Genomic DNA, 17,451 nt, shown 5'->3' on the forward strand with positions numbered 1-17,451 from the left:
ATAAACTCTTCTTCCCTTAGACACTACTCCTTACTAGAAACTCCTACAATAACCCCCTCAGAACCCAACACATGCACACTGTCTCAGAACAGGTTGCAGCGCCAGCATTTATGCGTAGCCTGAGATTGCAGCGCCTCCGCAGCGCGCGATGCAGGATTCCGATTGCAGCAGGGCGTGTAAAGGGACTGCAGTTGGTCACGTAGCGTGGGCATTGCAGCATCTGCGCAGTGGTTCATGAGAGACAGCGATCGCTGCGCCTGCGCATTGAGTCATGTAAAATTGGGATTGAAGCGTTTGTGCAGTGGTCCATGAGGATCGGGATTTCTGCGCATGTGTAGTGGGTCATGTGAGACAGGGATTGTAGCGCCTGCGCAATGGGTCATGTGAGACGGGGATTGTAGCGCCTGCGCAATGGGTCATGTGAGACGGGGATTGTAGCGCCTGCGCAATGGGTCATGTGAGACGGGGATTGTAGCGCCTGCGCAATGGATCATGTGAGACAGGGATTGTAGCGCCTGCGCAATGGGTCATGTGAGATGGGGAGTGTAGCGCCTGCGCAATGGGTCATGTGGGACGGGGATTGTAGCGCCTGCGCAATGGGTCATGTGAGCTTGGGAAGATGGCAACAGAGGTGGGAGCTTTGGAGCTGCTTCTGAAGGTAATAGAAAGCGAGAGGCGCTGGGAGCTTCGCTGTTGTCCATTTACCCTCAGGGCTGGATAGTGCTCGTGCCTACCCAGAACTTTTAACAGATGGAGCTTTTTTTCTGTTGAAATTTGCTCCAGTCTCGCTTGTAAACTAAAACGAGTGAGTTTCACTTGAAGGATTTGTGTATTTTCACCAAACTAGAGACCGATTGTTCACATGTCTTTCACTTTCTCTAATTAAATTGCCACATTTTACACACCAAGTTTAAACATGCAGAAATACAAAAGATTATCAGAGTAGAACATTCATTTTAATGTTTCTAGTGAAATTGCAGGAACACCTATAACATATAAAATTACAAAATTTGAGGTTATGAAACTTGGATATTATTTTCTTTGGTTGTGAAATGGATGATGAATCCACAGAACCATAGCATCCCTGTAAAGAGCAGAAGGAGGCCATTAGGTTGTTGCATATGCACCAACTCTCTGAAAAATGGTTAATCAGCTAACCACATCTTTATTTATTTCTTATTAGTGTCACAAGTAGGCTTATATTAACACTGCAGTGAAGTTACAACACAGTGGTTAGCACTGTTGCCTCACTGCTCCTGGGATCTGCGTTTGATTCCTGACTGGAGTCACTATGTGTGTGGAGTCTGTATGTTCTTCCTGTGTCAGCATGGATTTCCTCCAGAGTGTTCTAGTTTCCCCCCACAGTCCAAAAGACATACTGGTTAGGTGCCTTGGCCATTCTAAATTTTCCTGCAGTGTGCCTGAAAGCAGGTGCTGGAGTAAGGCGATATGGGGATTTTCACAGTAACGTCATTGCATGTTAACGTAAGCCTATTTGTGACACTAATACATCAACTTTGAACTACTGTGATAATCTCCTAGCTGTCGCACTCTGGCGCCTGTTCAGGTACACTGAGGGAGACTTTAGCATAGCCAATGCACCTAACCAGCACATCTTTTGGACTGTGGTAGGAAATCCTGGACGAAACTCGTACAGACATGGGAGCAACGTGCAGACTCTGCGCAAACAGTCACCAAGGCTGGAATTGAACCAGGGTCCCTGGTGCTGTGAGGCAGCAGTGCTAACCACTGTGTTGCCCATCACTGTGAGGTAGGGATTGCCTCAGTATAAAAGTCCTCACTGAGTGAGGAGAAGCAGTTAAGAGAAATCAGTTTATATAATTTGTTCTGTACCTGAAGTGATTGAAGCAGAGAAATAGACACTTGAATGAGAAGATACTGGGTGATAGGATAAAAGAGCAGGGTAGTGTGATTAGTTTTGGATTGCTCGAGCAATATTTGAGCTTTTACACAAGGTAAATGCATAGGTTACGGGGTTAGGGCCTGGATGAGATTGTTGTCGGTGCAAGCTTGATGAGCCAAATGGCCTTTTTCTGTATTGTAGGAATTCTATAATTGTATTGGAAACTTTGTAGGAAATATGTGTAAAGTCGATGCAGGAGGAGTTGCACAATTTTTAAGACATGCTGTCTTCTTGAAACATTTTGTGGCTGGAATAGCAGATTGTAAATTTCTTAATTTCTGTTAAATTTTGATTTGGCTTGTACTGTTGTTTCATGCTAACAAACAGTTGGACAAGGGTTCTCTAATTCTGTGTGGAGCATAGGGTGGTTGCGAGAGTGCTTAATTAAATTTTTTTGAACATCATGAATCTGGTAAAGGAAGGAGGTAGTCTTTTTTACCTCCAGTAGCTGATTAGAGGGTTCTGATTAGTTGGCAAGTGGACTTTGATGAGAGGTTTGTTTAGATTCAAATCAGGCCATAAACAAAATGTTGACAGTTAATTGTTTTCTGATGCATTTCCATGACAACATGTCTCTACTGATCAGTATCCACTTTCCAACCAATCAGCACTCTACTCGTGCAGTATAAATTGTCATTCCCTTTACATTTGTATTCTTTTGAATCTGCCCTGATGAGTGAAAAACATCGATAGTGTGTCCCTTTTTCAGCAATACTCTGATATGATAGTAGACAAGCAATGCCTAGCATTTAGAGCACTTGCATAATTTGCAACAAACATGTATTCTGTTACAGTACAAACATCCATCCAAAAATTGCTAATGTGAAGAATTAGGTATAGGATTAGACCAGAGGAAAAGACTTATAATGTTACCAAAAATAGCAAGTCTGAAATTTGGGAGGTTTTATTTAAATTGACAAGAGGACAAAGAAATTTCTAAGGAAAGAGAACATGAGAATATACTAGCAAAAGACCTCGAAACAGGTAGGAAATGTCTTGGTAGGTATGCACTAAAGAGATTAGTGAAACTAAGCATGGAGTCATTGTAGGCCGAGAAGGCTGAAATCATTCTGGAGAATAAGGAAATAGCAGAGACATTAAACAAAGATTTTGTACGTATCTTTGTGATAGAAGACATAAAAAAAGTTTTGGAAATATTGGGGAACTGAGAGTACAGTGAGAATGAGAAACTTAAAGAATAGTCTGAAAAAAATTAATCAGACTGATTGGTGACAAGCCCCTTGGACTTGATGGCCTGCACCCTAGAGTTAGGAGAGGAAGCTGCAGAGATAGTCAGGGCATTTGGTTTTGATCTTCAAGAATTCCTGGGATTCTAAAACTGTTCCCGAGGATTGGAAGGTGGCAAACGTGACCCTGCTGTTTGAGAGGAGGGAGTGAGGAAATAGGGAACGTTTATTAGTGTCAGAAGTAGGCTTATATTAACACTGCAGTGAAGTTACTGTGGAAAATCCCCAAGCTGCTGCACTCTGACGCCTGTTTGGGTACATTAAGGGAAAATTTAGCATGGCCAATGCACCCAACCAGCGCATCTTTGGACTGTAGGAGGAAACCAGAGCACCCGGAGAAAACCTATGCAGCCAAGAGGAAAATGTGCAAACTCCGCACAGTGACCTGAAGCTAAAATTGAACCCAGGTCCCTGGCACTGTGAGGCAGCAGTGCAAATCACTGTGCCACCGTGCCATCTTAGCCTGTAAGCTTCACATCAGTGGGAAAATGCTAGAAACGATTATGAGGAATGTGGTAACAGAATACTTAGAAAATACTATGATTAAACAATACATTTATGAAAGGGAACAATCATAGAAACAGGAATAGACCATTCGGCCCTTTGAACCTACTATGCCATTCACTTTGATCATGGCTGATCATCAAATTCAATATCCTGATCTTGCCTTCCTCCCATTATCCCTTGATCCCTTTAGCCCCTAAAGCTACATCTAAGTTTTTGAAATCTCTCAACGTTTTGGTCTCACTACTTTTGTGAAAGTGAATTCCACAGATTCATCATACTCTGGGTGAAGAAATTTCTCCCAACCTTCTGTTTGCCCCTTATCCTCAAACTATGAGCCCTAGTTCTGCAGTCTCTGCCGTCAGGAACATTCTAAATCTACCCTGTCTAATCCTGTTAGAATTTTATAAATTTCTATGAGATCCCCTTTCTCTCTTCTAAGCTCTGATGAATACAATCCTGACGTAGTCTCCCCTCATATGACAATCCTGCCTTCCCAGGAGTCAGCCTGGTAAAACATCACTGCACTTCTTCTATAGCGAGGACATCCTTCATCAGATAAGATAAATGATGTTTGACAAACCTGTTTAAGAAGCTTTTTGAGCATAGTAAGATGGATAAAGGAGAACCAGTGGATGCAGTGCATTTAGATTTTCAAAAAAAGTGTAACATGACACTTTGATCAAAATTAGGATGAATGGAATTGGGAGTAATAGATTAATATGGATCAGCATTAATGGGGAAACGGGGAGAAAGGCCCATTTTTAGGTTGGTAGGCTGTAACTAGTAGGGTACTGCAAGGATGAGTAGACCTCAGCTACTTATAATCAATATTGATGACTTAGCCAAATTTTCTGATACTAAGCTAGACAAGAAAGTACAGGTTGAAATGGATGCAAAGATGTTGCTGAGGGATATAGACAGGATAGGTGAGTGGGCCAGAACATGGTAAATGGAACAGATATGGTGAAGTGTGAAGTTATCAACTCTGTTTGGAAAAATTTTAAAAAAGCAGAGTAAGTTTTGAATGGCAATGACTGTAAAAGGTCTGCATTCAGAGGGACCCCTGGGTGTCGTTTGTACATTAGTCACAGAAAGTCAACTTGCAGGTACGACAAGCAATTAGGAAGACACATAATATGGTAGATTTTGTTGTAAAGGGGTTGGAGTGTAAAAGTAAAGAAGCCTTATTATAATTACATGTGGATTTGGCCAGACTGGGAGTACTGTGCGCCGTTCTGGTCTCCTGACCCAGTCAATGACATTGTTGCCCTAAAGGAAGTGCAACAAAGGTTCTTGGGATGGGATGATTCTCCTGCACACAAGTAACCGAGAATGAAGAGTGACCTAATTGAAACATATAAAATTGTTAAGGGCCTTAGCTGGGTGGGTAAACAGAGAATGTCTTCCCTAGCTGGGAATCTAGAGGTGGCCTTCCTCTAGTGAGCACTGGCTGCCTCACAGGGTTAGGGACCTAGGAGATCTGTATGGAGTCTGCTCCTTCTCTCCGTGTCTGTGTAGGTTCTTCTGGGTACAGGTTAGGTGGATTGGTCATCCTGAATTGAAGTTTGCTTATTTATTAGTGTCACAAGTAAGCTCATATTAAAGCTGCAACGAAGTTACTGTGAAAATCCCCTACTCACCACATTCCGGCACCTGTTCAGGTACACTGAGGGAGAATTTAGCCTGGGCCAATGCACCTAACCAGCAAATCTTTTGGACTGTGGGAGGAAACTGAAGCACCTGGAGAAAACCCATACAGACATAGGAAGAACGTGCACGGGCCGTGACCAAAGCCGGAATTGAACCTGGATCCCTGGCACTGTGAGGCAAGAGTGCTATCCGCTGAGCCACCTACAAATTGCCTTTAGTTTCAGAGGGACTAGCAGGGTAAATATGTGGGGTTATGAGGATAGAGCCTGAGTGGGATTGTTGTCAGTGCAGGCGCAATGGGCTCAATAGCCACTTTCCGCACTTCCATGACGTGGGATCACAGTCCACAAACTCCATGTAGACACTCGCACAAGGCTGGAGTTGAACTCGGTTCTGCATATCTAAAAATGTTCAACTTGAGCAATCTGAACTAAAGGATCCTCTGTATTTGTCTTTGTGTAAGGAACCAATCTCTTAAAGTCTTACACATTAATTATGGCTGAGGAAGACCATTTAACCTATTTCCATCCAGAGGTACTTTAACGTTTCTCCTTGTTAGTTTTTGTACAGTGATAACAATAGTACAACCCTGTCAATTCTGATTCTGAAGGTCGCAGGATTCAAGTCTGAATGCAAATTAAACCATAAACTAAATGCTGAGGGGAATGCCTCACTACCACAGGTACTATCTTTCAGATGATCTTTAAACTAAATGGAGTCCCTGTCTATCTTCTGGAAAGATTTTATGAGAAACTATCAGAAATGCGAGGAAATTCTCCCAGTGTCCTCGCCAAAACATCTCTCAACTTGCATCAGTTAAATGTAACTTCACAGCCATTTATCTCATTGTTGGCCCTTCCTGTGTGCAGATTTGCTTCAACTGCCACGTTGACTACGCTGCAAAGCATTTTGTTTGGTGTGAAACGCTTTGGATTGGTGCTGAGAATGAATAGTACAATATAAGTTGAAGTCCTTTACTTCCTATCTCGACAGTTGTTCTCTAAATGATTTGAGTTTTTAACTTTGGTTCCATTTGGAAGGTCATTCCACAGATTGGTTTACTATGGATCCTTTCAAGTGTTGCTGTGATGACTATAGAATTTACTTTATGCCTAATTAATTTAAAAGGACTGCATTTTTCATTGATTCAAGTGTCTCTGGGTGAGTAACCCCAGTCCTAAAGGATTTATTCAATATCTCAGTCTTTTTGAAATAAAACCTTCAGTTGGCAAGGCTTCCAATCCTCTTTTGTGTTGTTGATTGCCTTTGCTGTGCAGTTCCCAGCGAAATAAAGGAAATGCAGTCATTTGGTCTCCTGAGTTACATTTCCATCAGTCAGACCTACTGCATTGCTGTATTGTGTTATTGACACTGGGAACTGTAAGATTTAAATCTTGTGTATTTCAGGAGTTGAGGCTCTTCTGAAAGCACTTGTGTCCTTTTATTAAGATTTTATTTTTCACTTCTATGGGTGTCACTAGGATCTTTGTTTTACTTCCCTATAACATGAAAAATAATTGTTGTATAAGATGGTATTTATTAATTCTATTCTAACTGTAAGTATTTGAGATTCAGCTTCCAGAGAATGTGGATGCATCTCCCTTAGTGAGAAATGCAAATATTTAGTATTGCAAGCAACACCACCTATACAGTGGATTCAGCTGTACTGTATCCTCCTTTTTGAGATTTGCTCTCGTTTGATGATGATTCTCCAGTTACAGACATCTATCAAACTTCCCTTTTCTCTCTAAGCTGTGTCACTTTGCAATTGTCTCCTATCTCTGTCTGCCCCTCCTATTTCTGCCTGAAGCTGTGCAGCCCATTTTCTGCCCTGCTCACCTCAACTCTGTCCTTTGAAAGTTACTGGCGATGGACACTGCCTGTTACAATAGAAACTTCTCCTTCAAGCCTGCTTTGACACCCATGTTATGGAGTAAGCCTTTATTCCCTGCTGCTGCCCTCTGATCCAGCTGAATGGGCCTGTTCTCCTTTGGCATGTTCCTATCATTCCAAGTACTTCTCGATAGTTCCTTCTTCCTCCACACTGTGATCAGCTCATAACCTTCCCATCCCTTGATCTTTGTGCTGTCCCTCACTGGCATCAATAGGATCATTTTCCACGAGTATCCTGTTAACACCCAGCTCCACCTTTTCCATAGTCCAGCAGCCTGTAGTGAGTTCTACGTGTGCATGAGCCAGAATTTCATTAGAGCCATTTTAATAGACCCCATCAAAGTTCTGTCCCTATGCCATCAACTCCATCCTGTTCACAGACTATCACTCCAATGGAACTACATTCTCTGTAATCTCGGAGTGTGCAACCCGTTTGAAGCGTTGAGCTTTGAAGTGCAAGACTTGTATGACATATATACATATATACAATCAGGTTTCTGCTCTGTTATAATACTTTTGATCATTCATTTGTCCTCTGCAACTTATCCTTCACTATGTTCCATCTTTCTGTCATAAACCTACACTGGTTATTTGTCCCCAGTACAGAGTTTTAATATCATTATGCTCATCCTCATGGACTTGTTTCAGTATTCCTCTTTTCCTATGTTAAAGGAGCTTCGTATGAAGACAGATAGTTGGTGATCGTTGACTTAAATTTCTGCCCTTAGGCATCTTCAAAGGATGTGGTCAGACATTTATGCCAGGAATGCTTTTCCCCTTTGGCGACCAGCTCGGTCAGGTTAGTTGACAGCACTGTCAAGAGCTTATCAGTAACCCCCGAGGAGGCAAAGCAGGTAGGAGAAATCTTGAGTGTGCATGTATTATAATTATATATTTGATATATGTAAAACCTTGCATCTAAAATAGCGATTGATGTGAATTGAGAATGTAAAGCAGTATTGGATCCAAAACAAAAGGTTAGAGATAGGTGTGAGTTTACCCGAATCATAGAACTCAGTATGAACCAGATATAAAGTCCACGTCTCTTGTTTTAACAAAAAATGTTTTAAGGCAGGGATTTAGAATTTTGGATCATTGGGATCTTTTCTAGGGAAGGGGTGACTTGATCAAGAGGGGTGGGTTACACCTTAACTGGAGGGTGACTAACATCCTGGTGGAGATTTGCTAGAGCCACTCAGGAAGGTTTAAACTAGTTTGGCAGGGAGATGGGATAGAGCTGAAGAAGATCATTCATTCAAGTGGAGTAAAGAGAAATTTGACAATGGTACTTAGTTTATACTCTTGTATAAAATATATATGTTATTCATAAAGTTTATAGAAGTACGTTACATGATTGTTCGAAGGTTAACATTGCAGAAGAAGCATACCAAATCAGTTTCTTCCAATGTTATGTTACTCTCTACATTTATTGTTCATATTTCCAAGATTCGTTACATGGCAAACATGCAGTCCAAGGAATTTTACCCAGTTTTCAGACCCTCGCTGTACAATCGGGTTTTGATGTGGCTGTTCTTCATTGCACCTCTGCTACAGCTGCCCCAAGTTTTAGTATGCCCTTAACACATCATTCTGGAACTTTTGAACATAGTAAGAAGTCTCACAACACCGGGTTAAAGTCCACCATGTTTATTTGGTAGCAAAAAAGCCACTAGCTTTCGGAGCGCTGCTCCTTCGTCAGGTAAGTGTGTTTTGTTCACAAACAGGACATAGAAAGACACAAACTCAGTTTACAAAATAATGGTTGGAATACAAGTCTTTACAAGTAATCAAGTCTTAAAGGTACAGACAACGTGAGTGCAGAGAGGGTTAAGCACAGGTTAAAGAGATGTGTGCTGTCTCCAGCCGGGATAGTTAGTGAGATTTGCAAACCCAGGCAAGTCATGGGGATTACAGGTAGTGTGACATGAACCCAGGATCCCGATTGAGGCTGTCCTCATGTGCAGAACTTGGCTATCAATCTCTGCTGAGCAAGTCTGCGTTGTCATGTGTTGTGAAGGCTGCCTTGGAGAACGTTTACCCGAAGATCAGAGGCCGAATGCCCGTGACCACTGAAGTGGTCGAGCAGTGTTCATTCATCCGTTGTCATGACACCTGTATGGTCTCCCCAATGTACCAAGCCCCGGAACATCCTTTTCTGCAGCACATCAGGTAGACAATGTTGGCCGAGTTGCAAGAGTATGTACCGTGTACCTGGTGGATGGTGTTCTCACGTAAGATGACGGCATTCGTGTCGATGATCCGGCATGTCTTGCAGAGATTGCTGTGGCTTGGTTCTGTGGTGTTGCGGTCACTGTTCTCTTGAAGGCTGGGTAGTTTGCTGCAGGCGAGGGTTGTACGGTTATTTGAAGGCAGGAAGTGGGAGTGTGGGGATGGCCTTGGTGAGATGTTCATCTTCATCAATGACATGTTGAAGGCTCCGGAGAAGAAGATGTAGCTTCTCCACTTCGGGGAAGTACTGAACGACGAAGAGTATTCTGTCCACCGTGTTTGTCTTCTGAGGAGGTCGGTGCAGTTTTTTGCTGTGACACATCGGAACTGTCGATCGATGAATCGAGCGCTATATCCTGTTCTTATGAGGGCATCTTTCAGCATCTGGAGGTGTCTGTTGTGATCCTCCTCATCTGAGCAGATCCTGTGTGTATGGAGGGCTTGTCCGTAGGGGATGGCTTCTTCAAAGTATTTAGGGTGGAGCATCCTGAGTTTATCCATGGGACTTTTGAACATGCCAGGCTGCAACACTTGGTCATGGACAACTTCGCACTGGAAGCTCAGCAAGTTTCAAAGAGGTCTTTCACCAAGTTGATGTTTATTTTGGTGTGCATCACTGGGAACCATCCAGAGGGCATACAGCCTTATGTCACGGATCTGCTCGGAATGAACCTCAATAAAAAAAATTGTATTTCTCTCGGACCATTTTGACAAAGACCATTCCAGGTGGTGGTTGATGGTTTCTTCCCCATCGCAGCCACCTTGAGGACATTATATGTGAGACTACAAATGTGTAGGAAAGATCTGGCACGTATGGTCTTTCTCATCACCAGCCAGGCTACCTCTTGGCCCTTGTTTCAAAGTTCTAGTGATGAGACATTCTGTCAAATAACTTTGACAGTCCATCTGACAGGATCCTCCACCATCTCCTCCAAAAGGCTCCAAGGGCATCACACACAGAGCATTATCTGATAGAAAAGTGGTCAGAGTTGTTTTTCTACATAAACCATCCTATGTAGGAAACACAGCACCATCCGACTGCTTGGAGCATTCCACAGCAATGTGTCCAGACTGATCCTTTGAAACACTGGTTAAATAGAACCTCAGTGCATAATGGCACTTGGTGTTTGCATACAGCTCGATGCAGCCACACTCAAAGGTGGCCATCAGCATGAAAGTGATGTTGGGTATGTTTTTGCCCCCCATTGTCTAGAGACTCTTGCATTGTGTCCTATGGACCTGATCCATTTTTGATCTTCAGACAGTATGGAAGATGGCTCAGGTGATTGCCATGGCATAAGAGTGTGATTTGAGCCATACCTGTGCCACATATAACATCAAGATTCATAGAATCGTAGAATCCCTCCAGTGCAGAAGGCGGCCATTTGGCCCATCGAGCCTGCACTAACCACAATCTCACCCAGGCCGTATCCTCGTCACCCCACATTTAGCATCAAGATTGCCTTGCTCTTGATGATGAGGTTTTTACCTGTAAAGGAGGGGGTGTTGTTGCGACTTCCCAATTTACTCCCTCGAGAAAAATGATTTTCTTTACAAAGCAGAATTATTTCTATTTCACTTCATTTCTACCTACAGTTGATCTGCTCCCTGCATGGTTTCACACGGCAAGTTGTATTCCAAGGACTGACTTCAGCTGAAGAAATTCTCCCGCTCTTTCCTGATAACTTCCATCAAAACCTGAAGAATCTGTTAACTAAGATAATTCTTGAAAATATGTAAGTGCTTTTCTCTCTCTTCTCTCCCTGTTGTGTTGCTGTCTGCTCTGCTGCACTAGGTTCAAAGGGAAAGTGCCAATTTGTTACAACTGACAGTCAATCCAAATTCTCTGGTTTAACTTGCTTGGGTTTTGTGTTCTTTCTTGTGTGTCTGGGGTTTGGGGACTTAAGTACAATGTGCTTTAAAATGTTAGAGATGTTTAAAATCAGAAACAATTGCTTGTCAGCTCTTGCAGATGGAACAAGTGATAAATATGTACGTAAATTGTCTAAGATGAATATAATCTCAGAAAAGCCAATGCACAAGAGTGGACAGGCCAAACCCTCAAACCACCTTTTTGCTTGCTCCAAAAACTAATTCAATTTGAATCCAATTTGTGGTCCTCACAAGAGAGACACATAAGATCCAAATTGACAAGAAAGGGAGTGCACCCCATCTTGGATGTGACCTGATGCTTGATCTTAGCCAAAAGGCTGAGACCAGACAATTCATTGTGTTTAAGTATTATTAAGGGTTGTTAACATTTAAAATTGGCAACAAAGTCAGTGCCTCTTAGTCCCGATAAATCTACCTTCCACTTCCTTTAATTTCATGGACAATAATTAGCTTCATGTATCTCCTCTAGACTTAATCATTGAAATGCTCCTTTGATTGACTTCTCAACTTGCCCTTGCTTAAACTGTCTAAAACTATTGTTGATTATCTGAACTTGCAAAGAGTCCTGTTTATCCATCACCCTGTGTCAATGCCTTGATTTTAAAATTCTCATTGATTTCAGATCACTTCCCACCTTGGCTCCTCCCTGCCTCTAGCATCCTCCAGGTTCTTTGTGTTCCACCAACTATGGCCTCTTACACATCCCTTATTTTAATTGCTCCTTCATCTGTAGCCAAGCTTTCAGCTGTGTTGGCCCTAAGTTCTGGAATTCCCTCCCTCAACCTATATGCCTCCATTCCTTCCACTCCTTAAAAGGCACCACTTTGACCAGACTTTGGCCACCTGTCCTAACATCTCCTAAAATGGCTCAGTGTCAGATTGGTACAGTGGTTACATAGGTTTACTCAATTGTTTTACTTGTGGTGAACTGTACTTAAGCATGAGAATGGCCACTTCTCCCATCATGAGCAGCTTGAGAGAATTAAGACAGAGTCGCCGTGTGCACATGCAAAGTTGTGAAATTTGGTGTACGTTTGCATGCAGGAACAGCAAAATTGCCCTCCTGAAAGAATGTGATCTGCTTTCAGATAAAGCATTGCTCTGCCTGTATTCTATGCTGTGATGGCTTGAAACTCCCTCTCTAACAGCATTGTGAATGTACCTGCACTTCATGTTCTGTACCAGTTCAAGAAGGCAACTCACTTCCACCTCAGGGGGAATGAGAGATGATGATTACTGGCCTAACCAGCGAAGGCCGTTGAATGAATTAAAAAATACTGTTGCTTCATTTCTTCTAGTAATTTGAAGGCGGATTGGGCGATGTCTATTCTCTGAAAATTAATTCTAAATGTCTATTTCAGAGCTGCCTGGAGGAATGAAGCTCTTGCAAATCAAAGTAAGGGTAACTTTCTTTACTTTTTTGCCTTAATCCACATTCTATCCTTGTATATTCTGAGGTATGTCCATTGTATGTGACGAGATTCTTATGATACCCAATTCTTTCCCTCCAGTTACCATTACCTTAAGAATACTGATTGCTTACCCAATGTTTTCTTTTGTTCTTTCTCTCCCCTAGTTTCTCTACCCCATCTCATTGACATGGATTGGAGAGTGGATATCAAAACTTCCTCTGATAACGTTAGCAGAATGGCAGTGCCCACGTGCCTGCTCCAGATGAAGGTATTTCTTTGTGATTCACGTTTGTAAACATTTCGAGAATGCAGAGAAGTCAACATCTTCTGGAAAAATATTTTTGAAGAATACTAGAGAGGCAATGGCAGGCATTCAAGGAACAAATAAGTGAACTGCAAAAGTTTTGTTCTTAGTTGGAGCAAGAGTGGAGAAGGAACTGTGGCCAAACTATAGCTTACAAGTGAAATTAGAGGTAGTATTCATAGAAGCATACAAATTGGCAAGAAAAAGCAATACACCTGAGGTTTGAGAAGAGTATAAAATTCAGCAAAGGTGGATCAATGGGTTGATTAAGAAGCAGAAAATTGTGTACGTTAGTGGGGAATATAAAAACTGAAAAAATTCTATAGGTATGTAAAGAGAAAAAGATTGACAAAAACAAATGTAGTCTCATTACAGTCAGAAACAGGGGAATTCCCAATGGGGAACGAAGAAATGGCTGACGAACTAAGTTAGTACTTTGTTCATGTCTTCCTTGGTGAAAACAGAAACAATGTACCGGAAGTTCTGAGAAACACAAGTTTTAGTGAAGAGCTGAAAGAAATCAACATTAGTAGAGAAATAGTTTGGGGGAAATTAATGAGATTGAAGATGGATAAATCTTCAGGGCCTATAATCTTCATCCCAGAGTACTTAAGGATGTGGCCCTGGAAATAGTAGATACGTTGGAAGTCATTTTCCGAAATTCTTTGGGCACTGGAATGGTTCCTACAAATTGGAGGGTAGTTGATGTAAGCCCACTACTCAAAAAGGGAGGTAGAATGTAAACAATTCTTTGAGGATGTGACTAGTAGAGTTAACCAAGGAGAACTGGTGGATGTACATTTAGACTTTCAGAAGGCTTTTGACAAGGTCTCACATGGTGGATTACTATGTAATAATAAAGTGCATGGGATTGTAGATAGTCTTAAGATGAATAGAAAGCTGGTTAGGAGACAGGAAGCAAAGAGTTGGAATAAATGGGTCTTTTTCTGATTGGCAGGCAGAGACTAGTGGGATGCCGCAGGGATCTGTGCTAGGACCCCAAATGTTCACATTGTATATTAATAATTTGGACAAGGGAGCTAAGTGTATTGTCTCGAATTTGCAAATGATACAAAGTTGTGTGGGAGGATGAACTGTGAGCAGGATGCAGTGATGCTTCAGCGTAATTTTAACAGGCTGAGTGCATGGAAAATGCCGTATAATTTGGATAAATGTGAGGTAGAAAATGTAGGAAGACAGATTATTGTTTGAATGGGTGTAAATTCAGAGACGTGGATGCTCTGCAAGACCATGGTGTCCGTGTGCATTAGTTGCTGAAAGTGCACAAGTACAGCAGACAGTAAAGAAGGCAAATGGTACGTTGGCCTTCATTGCAAGAGGATTTGAGTATAGGAATAGGGAAGTTCTACTGCAATTGTCCAGGGCATTGGTGAGGCCATATCTGGGGTATTGTGTGTAGTTCTGGTGTCCTTATCTGAGGAAGGATGTTCTTGCTATAAAGGGTGTACAGTAAAGGTTTACCAGGCTGATTCCTGGGATGTCATGAGGAGAGATTAAGTCGGTTAAGATTCATATTCATTGGAGTTTAGAAAAATGAGAGGGGATCTCGTAAAAACTTATAAAATTCTAATAAGATTAGACAGAGCAGATTCTGAAAGAATGTTCCCGATGGTGGGAGAGTCCAGAACTAGGGGTCATAGTTGGAGGATAAGGGGATAAACCATTTAGGACTGAGGTGAGAAGAAATTTCTTCACCCAGAGAGAGATTCACCAATCTCTGGGATTCACTACCACAAGAAGTACTTGAGGCCAAAACATTGTGTGATTTCAAGAAGGAATTAGATTTGACCCTTGGGGGCTAATGAGATCAAGGGATATGGGGGGGAGGCAGGGTCAAGGTATTGAATTTGATGATCAGCCATCATCAAAATGAATGGTGGAGCAAACTTGAAGGGTTGAGTGGCCGACTCCTATTTTGTATGTATGTTTCTGTGCAGACACAGCACAATTTCAGCTGGGCTAATGTGGTCTTTCTCTTCAGTACTGTCAGCATCAGGTAACTATGTTTACCACCTTATTGTGTTGTGATAATCTTTGCTGTACTAATTATCCTTCCTATCTACTGTTATTGTGTAGGATAACAATTTTACCAGGAGAAACCTCTAAAATGAATATTTTTGAAGCATGAAAATCAGACAAATTAATGACACGGTTTACAGTAAATTAAACTATTCACATCCAGTGGAACAGCCTTTCCCTTCAGTGTTACTGTGTGGAAAATATTAATTCACATGAACAATTTATGAAAACATTCTTTAATGTGTAAATATCGATACAAAAAGCGAAAATCAGTATCCTATAAAAATGCAGAATTTGTAGCAGGATCTGTGAATTCATGGGAGCATCACATAATTTAAAATAGAATTCAAGTAGTATGCAACTCAGCAGAGTTCTTGTTAATGGATTTATTCATTATGGGGATGTGATTTTCTTTGGGTGAAAGAGCATTCCTCATCCTTACTGTGTGGTGACATTAATGCAAGATTAATAGCTTTGAGCGAATGTTGTGAATTTTTAGAATAATTGCAGTTCATCAGGAAATCTTGTGCTCAGTAATTTTTCTTGTTTTGCATTAGACATGTACAGAATGTTGTTTTGGTAGCAATGTTGAAATTCAAAGTTGCACTTGCTGAGGGTCATACTAGATAGCTGCCACTGCCTAATTAGGACAGGTTGACTTGCCTCAGGACTTTAAGATACCAACACAGTTGTCAGATAAAGGTTTCAGTGCTATGGAACTATGACATTGGGATACAGTATGCGTTGCTGTCATTGGATTAGGTGTTGTCAACAATAATCATACCTGAATCCCAATAGAAGTATCTTCCTATTTGCACCCAAAAAGTAGGACTCTAATGGAGTGCGTTCCTTTACAATTCTCATGGGTAGAATTCCAATTCAAGCATAAATTAGTCCCTGGTTATCCCCATTTCATCTCATAAAAGAGTCAATATAACTGATATTGGGTAGAGACAGCAGTAGCTTTGTGTAAATTAAATCAGAGTGGGTGACAAATTGACCCATTTGTACAACTAATGTGACAGTGCAGCTTCTTAGAAAGCTGTTTATCCAGATTCAGCAAAATTGTAAAAAAGGTCACCTTATTAAATTGCATTCTGCTTGTGTCGTGTGTGAATAAAATAAAATTTAACAACTCATGTCACAGCTATGTGCACTCTCTGGTTTTAAAAAAAAGTTACGTTTACCTTTTTTAACTGTTGTGCTTCTGTCAGATTCAGGATGACGTCAACATCAGTCAAGGTGGACCCATTATTTCCACTGTTTCTCTTGAACTAAGTAAAGAAAAGCTGGATACAATGTTGGACGGACTCAGTCGGATCCGGGATCAGCTTTCAGCTGTGGCAAACAAGTAGCACATTAGTTAACTGTTCCTGGAGGAGTGAAAATATTGGCAACGTCTAAAAGTATCATGTTTGGACTTGAAGACTTGTTCCATTGCCCTGTTTTGTTAAGTTATGCTAAGTTTTCATACTGTTTGAGATTTAATTTCAAACATGTTAATGATTCCTGTAGATTTTCTCTCCCTTTCTTTGTCATTTGATGTAAAATATTGTATGCTTTTTCTGTGTTTTGTCACAACTACTTTCTCCTGTGAATTTATGAGCCTTGCATTGTATGTACTTGCCTGAGCTCCTCAGTTTGGTTGACTGAAGATCTCCAAATAGTGTAAAATATCCATGGAAGATAATCATTTTTGTAATTAAAAGCAATGTCAAAACCTATTACTATTTTTTAAGAGCCTTTATTCCTTACATTGAGAAATCCTATGTGAAGTGATTTAAGAGACAATGTGTAATTTATATATTTTTTTAAAGATTGAATTGGAACTGCATAAGTAATGATCGGTCCTAGACTGAGGATTTTGCTGAACTGTATTGATTCATGGCTGCTTCTCAGAGCTGAACAGAATATGCTGTAATTGGCAGCCTCACTTGTGATTCGAATAATACTGTACTGTTTAACCTTTGATCGGTCATCAGATTGAGGCATTGCAGAATGTGTTGCAAAGTGGAATCTGAATGCACTGGGGAACACCAGTGCCGAATGGAGTTTAGGTTGCCTGTATCCTCCATTATTGAGAGTTAGATTTTATAATTTTTCAAGATCCTGAATGCCCAGTAAAATATGAATGAGTAATAGATTGCAAAAAACATATAACGGGCTTGGATTCAAAGTTAGTAATTCCACTGGCAGATTGAGATCATAATGAAAACCTTTCCCTTTTTCCTCACCTATTATTTTTACACCTCTAACTGTTGTATTTAACTGTATTAATTTCTTTTTTCAACTGAGACAATTGATGTGTCAACAAGCAGTCAGTTCTGCAAATGTAATGCTCCAAATTATGGA

The 17,451-nt window shown here is 41.2% G+C and overlaps 1 protein-coding gene across 1 annotated transcript; it reads left to right on the forward strand.

Moving 5' to 3' along the window:
* Positions 1–574: 574 nt before the first annotated feature.
* On the forward strand, positions 575–16,823 carry commd9 (COMM domain containing 9). The gene is made up of 6 exons (XM_080190515.1): positions 575–658; positions 7,950–8,075; positions 11,047–11,186; positions 12,705–12,739; positions 12,920–13,023; positions 16,314–16,823. The coding sequence occupies exons 1-6, from the start codon at positions 620–622 to the stop codon at positions 16,452–16,454; spliced, it is 585 nt and encodes a 194-aa protein (XP_080046641.1). The 5' UTR covers positions 575–619; the 3' UTR covers positions 16,455–16,823.
* Positions 16,824–17,451: the final 628 nt, after the last annotated feature.

This window comes from Carcharhinus amblyrhynchos, chromosome 6 (genome assembly GCF_965287045.1).
Source record: "Carcharhinus amblyrhynchos chromosome 6, sCarAmb.v2.hapA, whole genome shotgun sequence".
NCBI classification, from domain to species: domain Eukaryota; kingdom Metazoa; phylum Chordata; class Chondrichthyes; order Carcharhiniformes; family Carcharhinidae; genus Carcharhinus; species Carcharhinus amblyrhynchos.

Excerpts from the sequence above, each read along its gene's own strand:
- commd9 (XM_080190515.1), top strand. The coding sequence starts at position 620 with ATGGCAACAGAGGTGGGAGCTTTGGAGCTGCTTCTGAAG. Across the intron at positions 659-7,949 it reads CTTTGGAGCTGCTTCTGAAG|GCATCTTCAAAGGATGTGGT; the intron begins GTAATAGAAAGC and ends TTCTGCCCTTAG. Across the intron at positions 12,740-12,919 it reads TGAAGCTCTTGCAAATCAAA|TTTCTCTACCCCATCTCATT; the intron begins GTAAGGGTAACT and ends TCTCTCCCCTAG.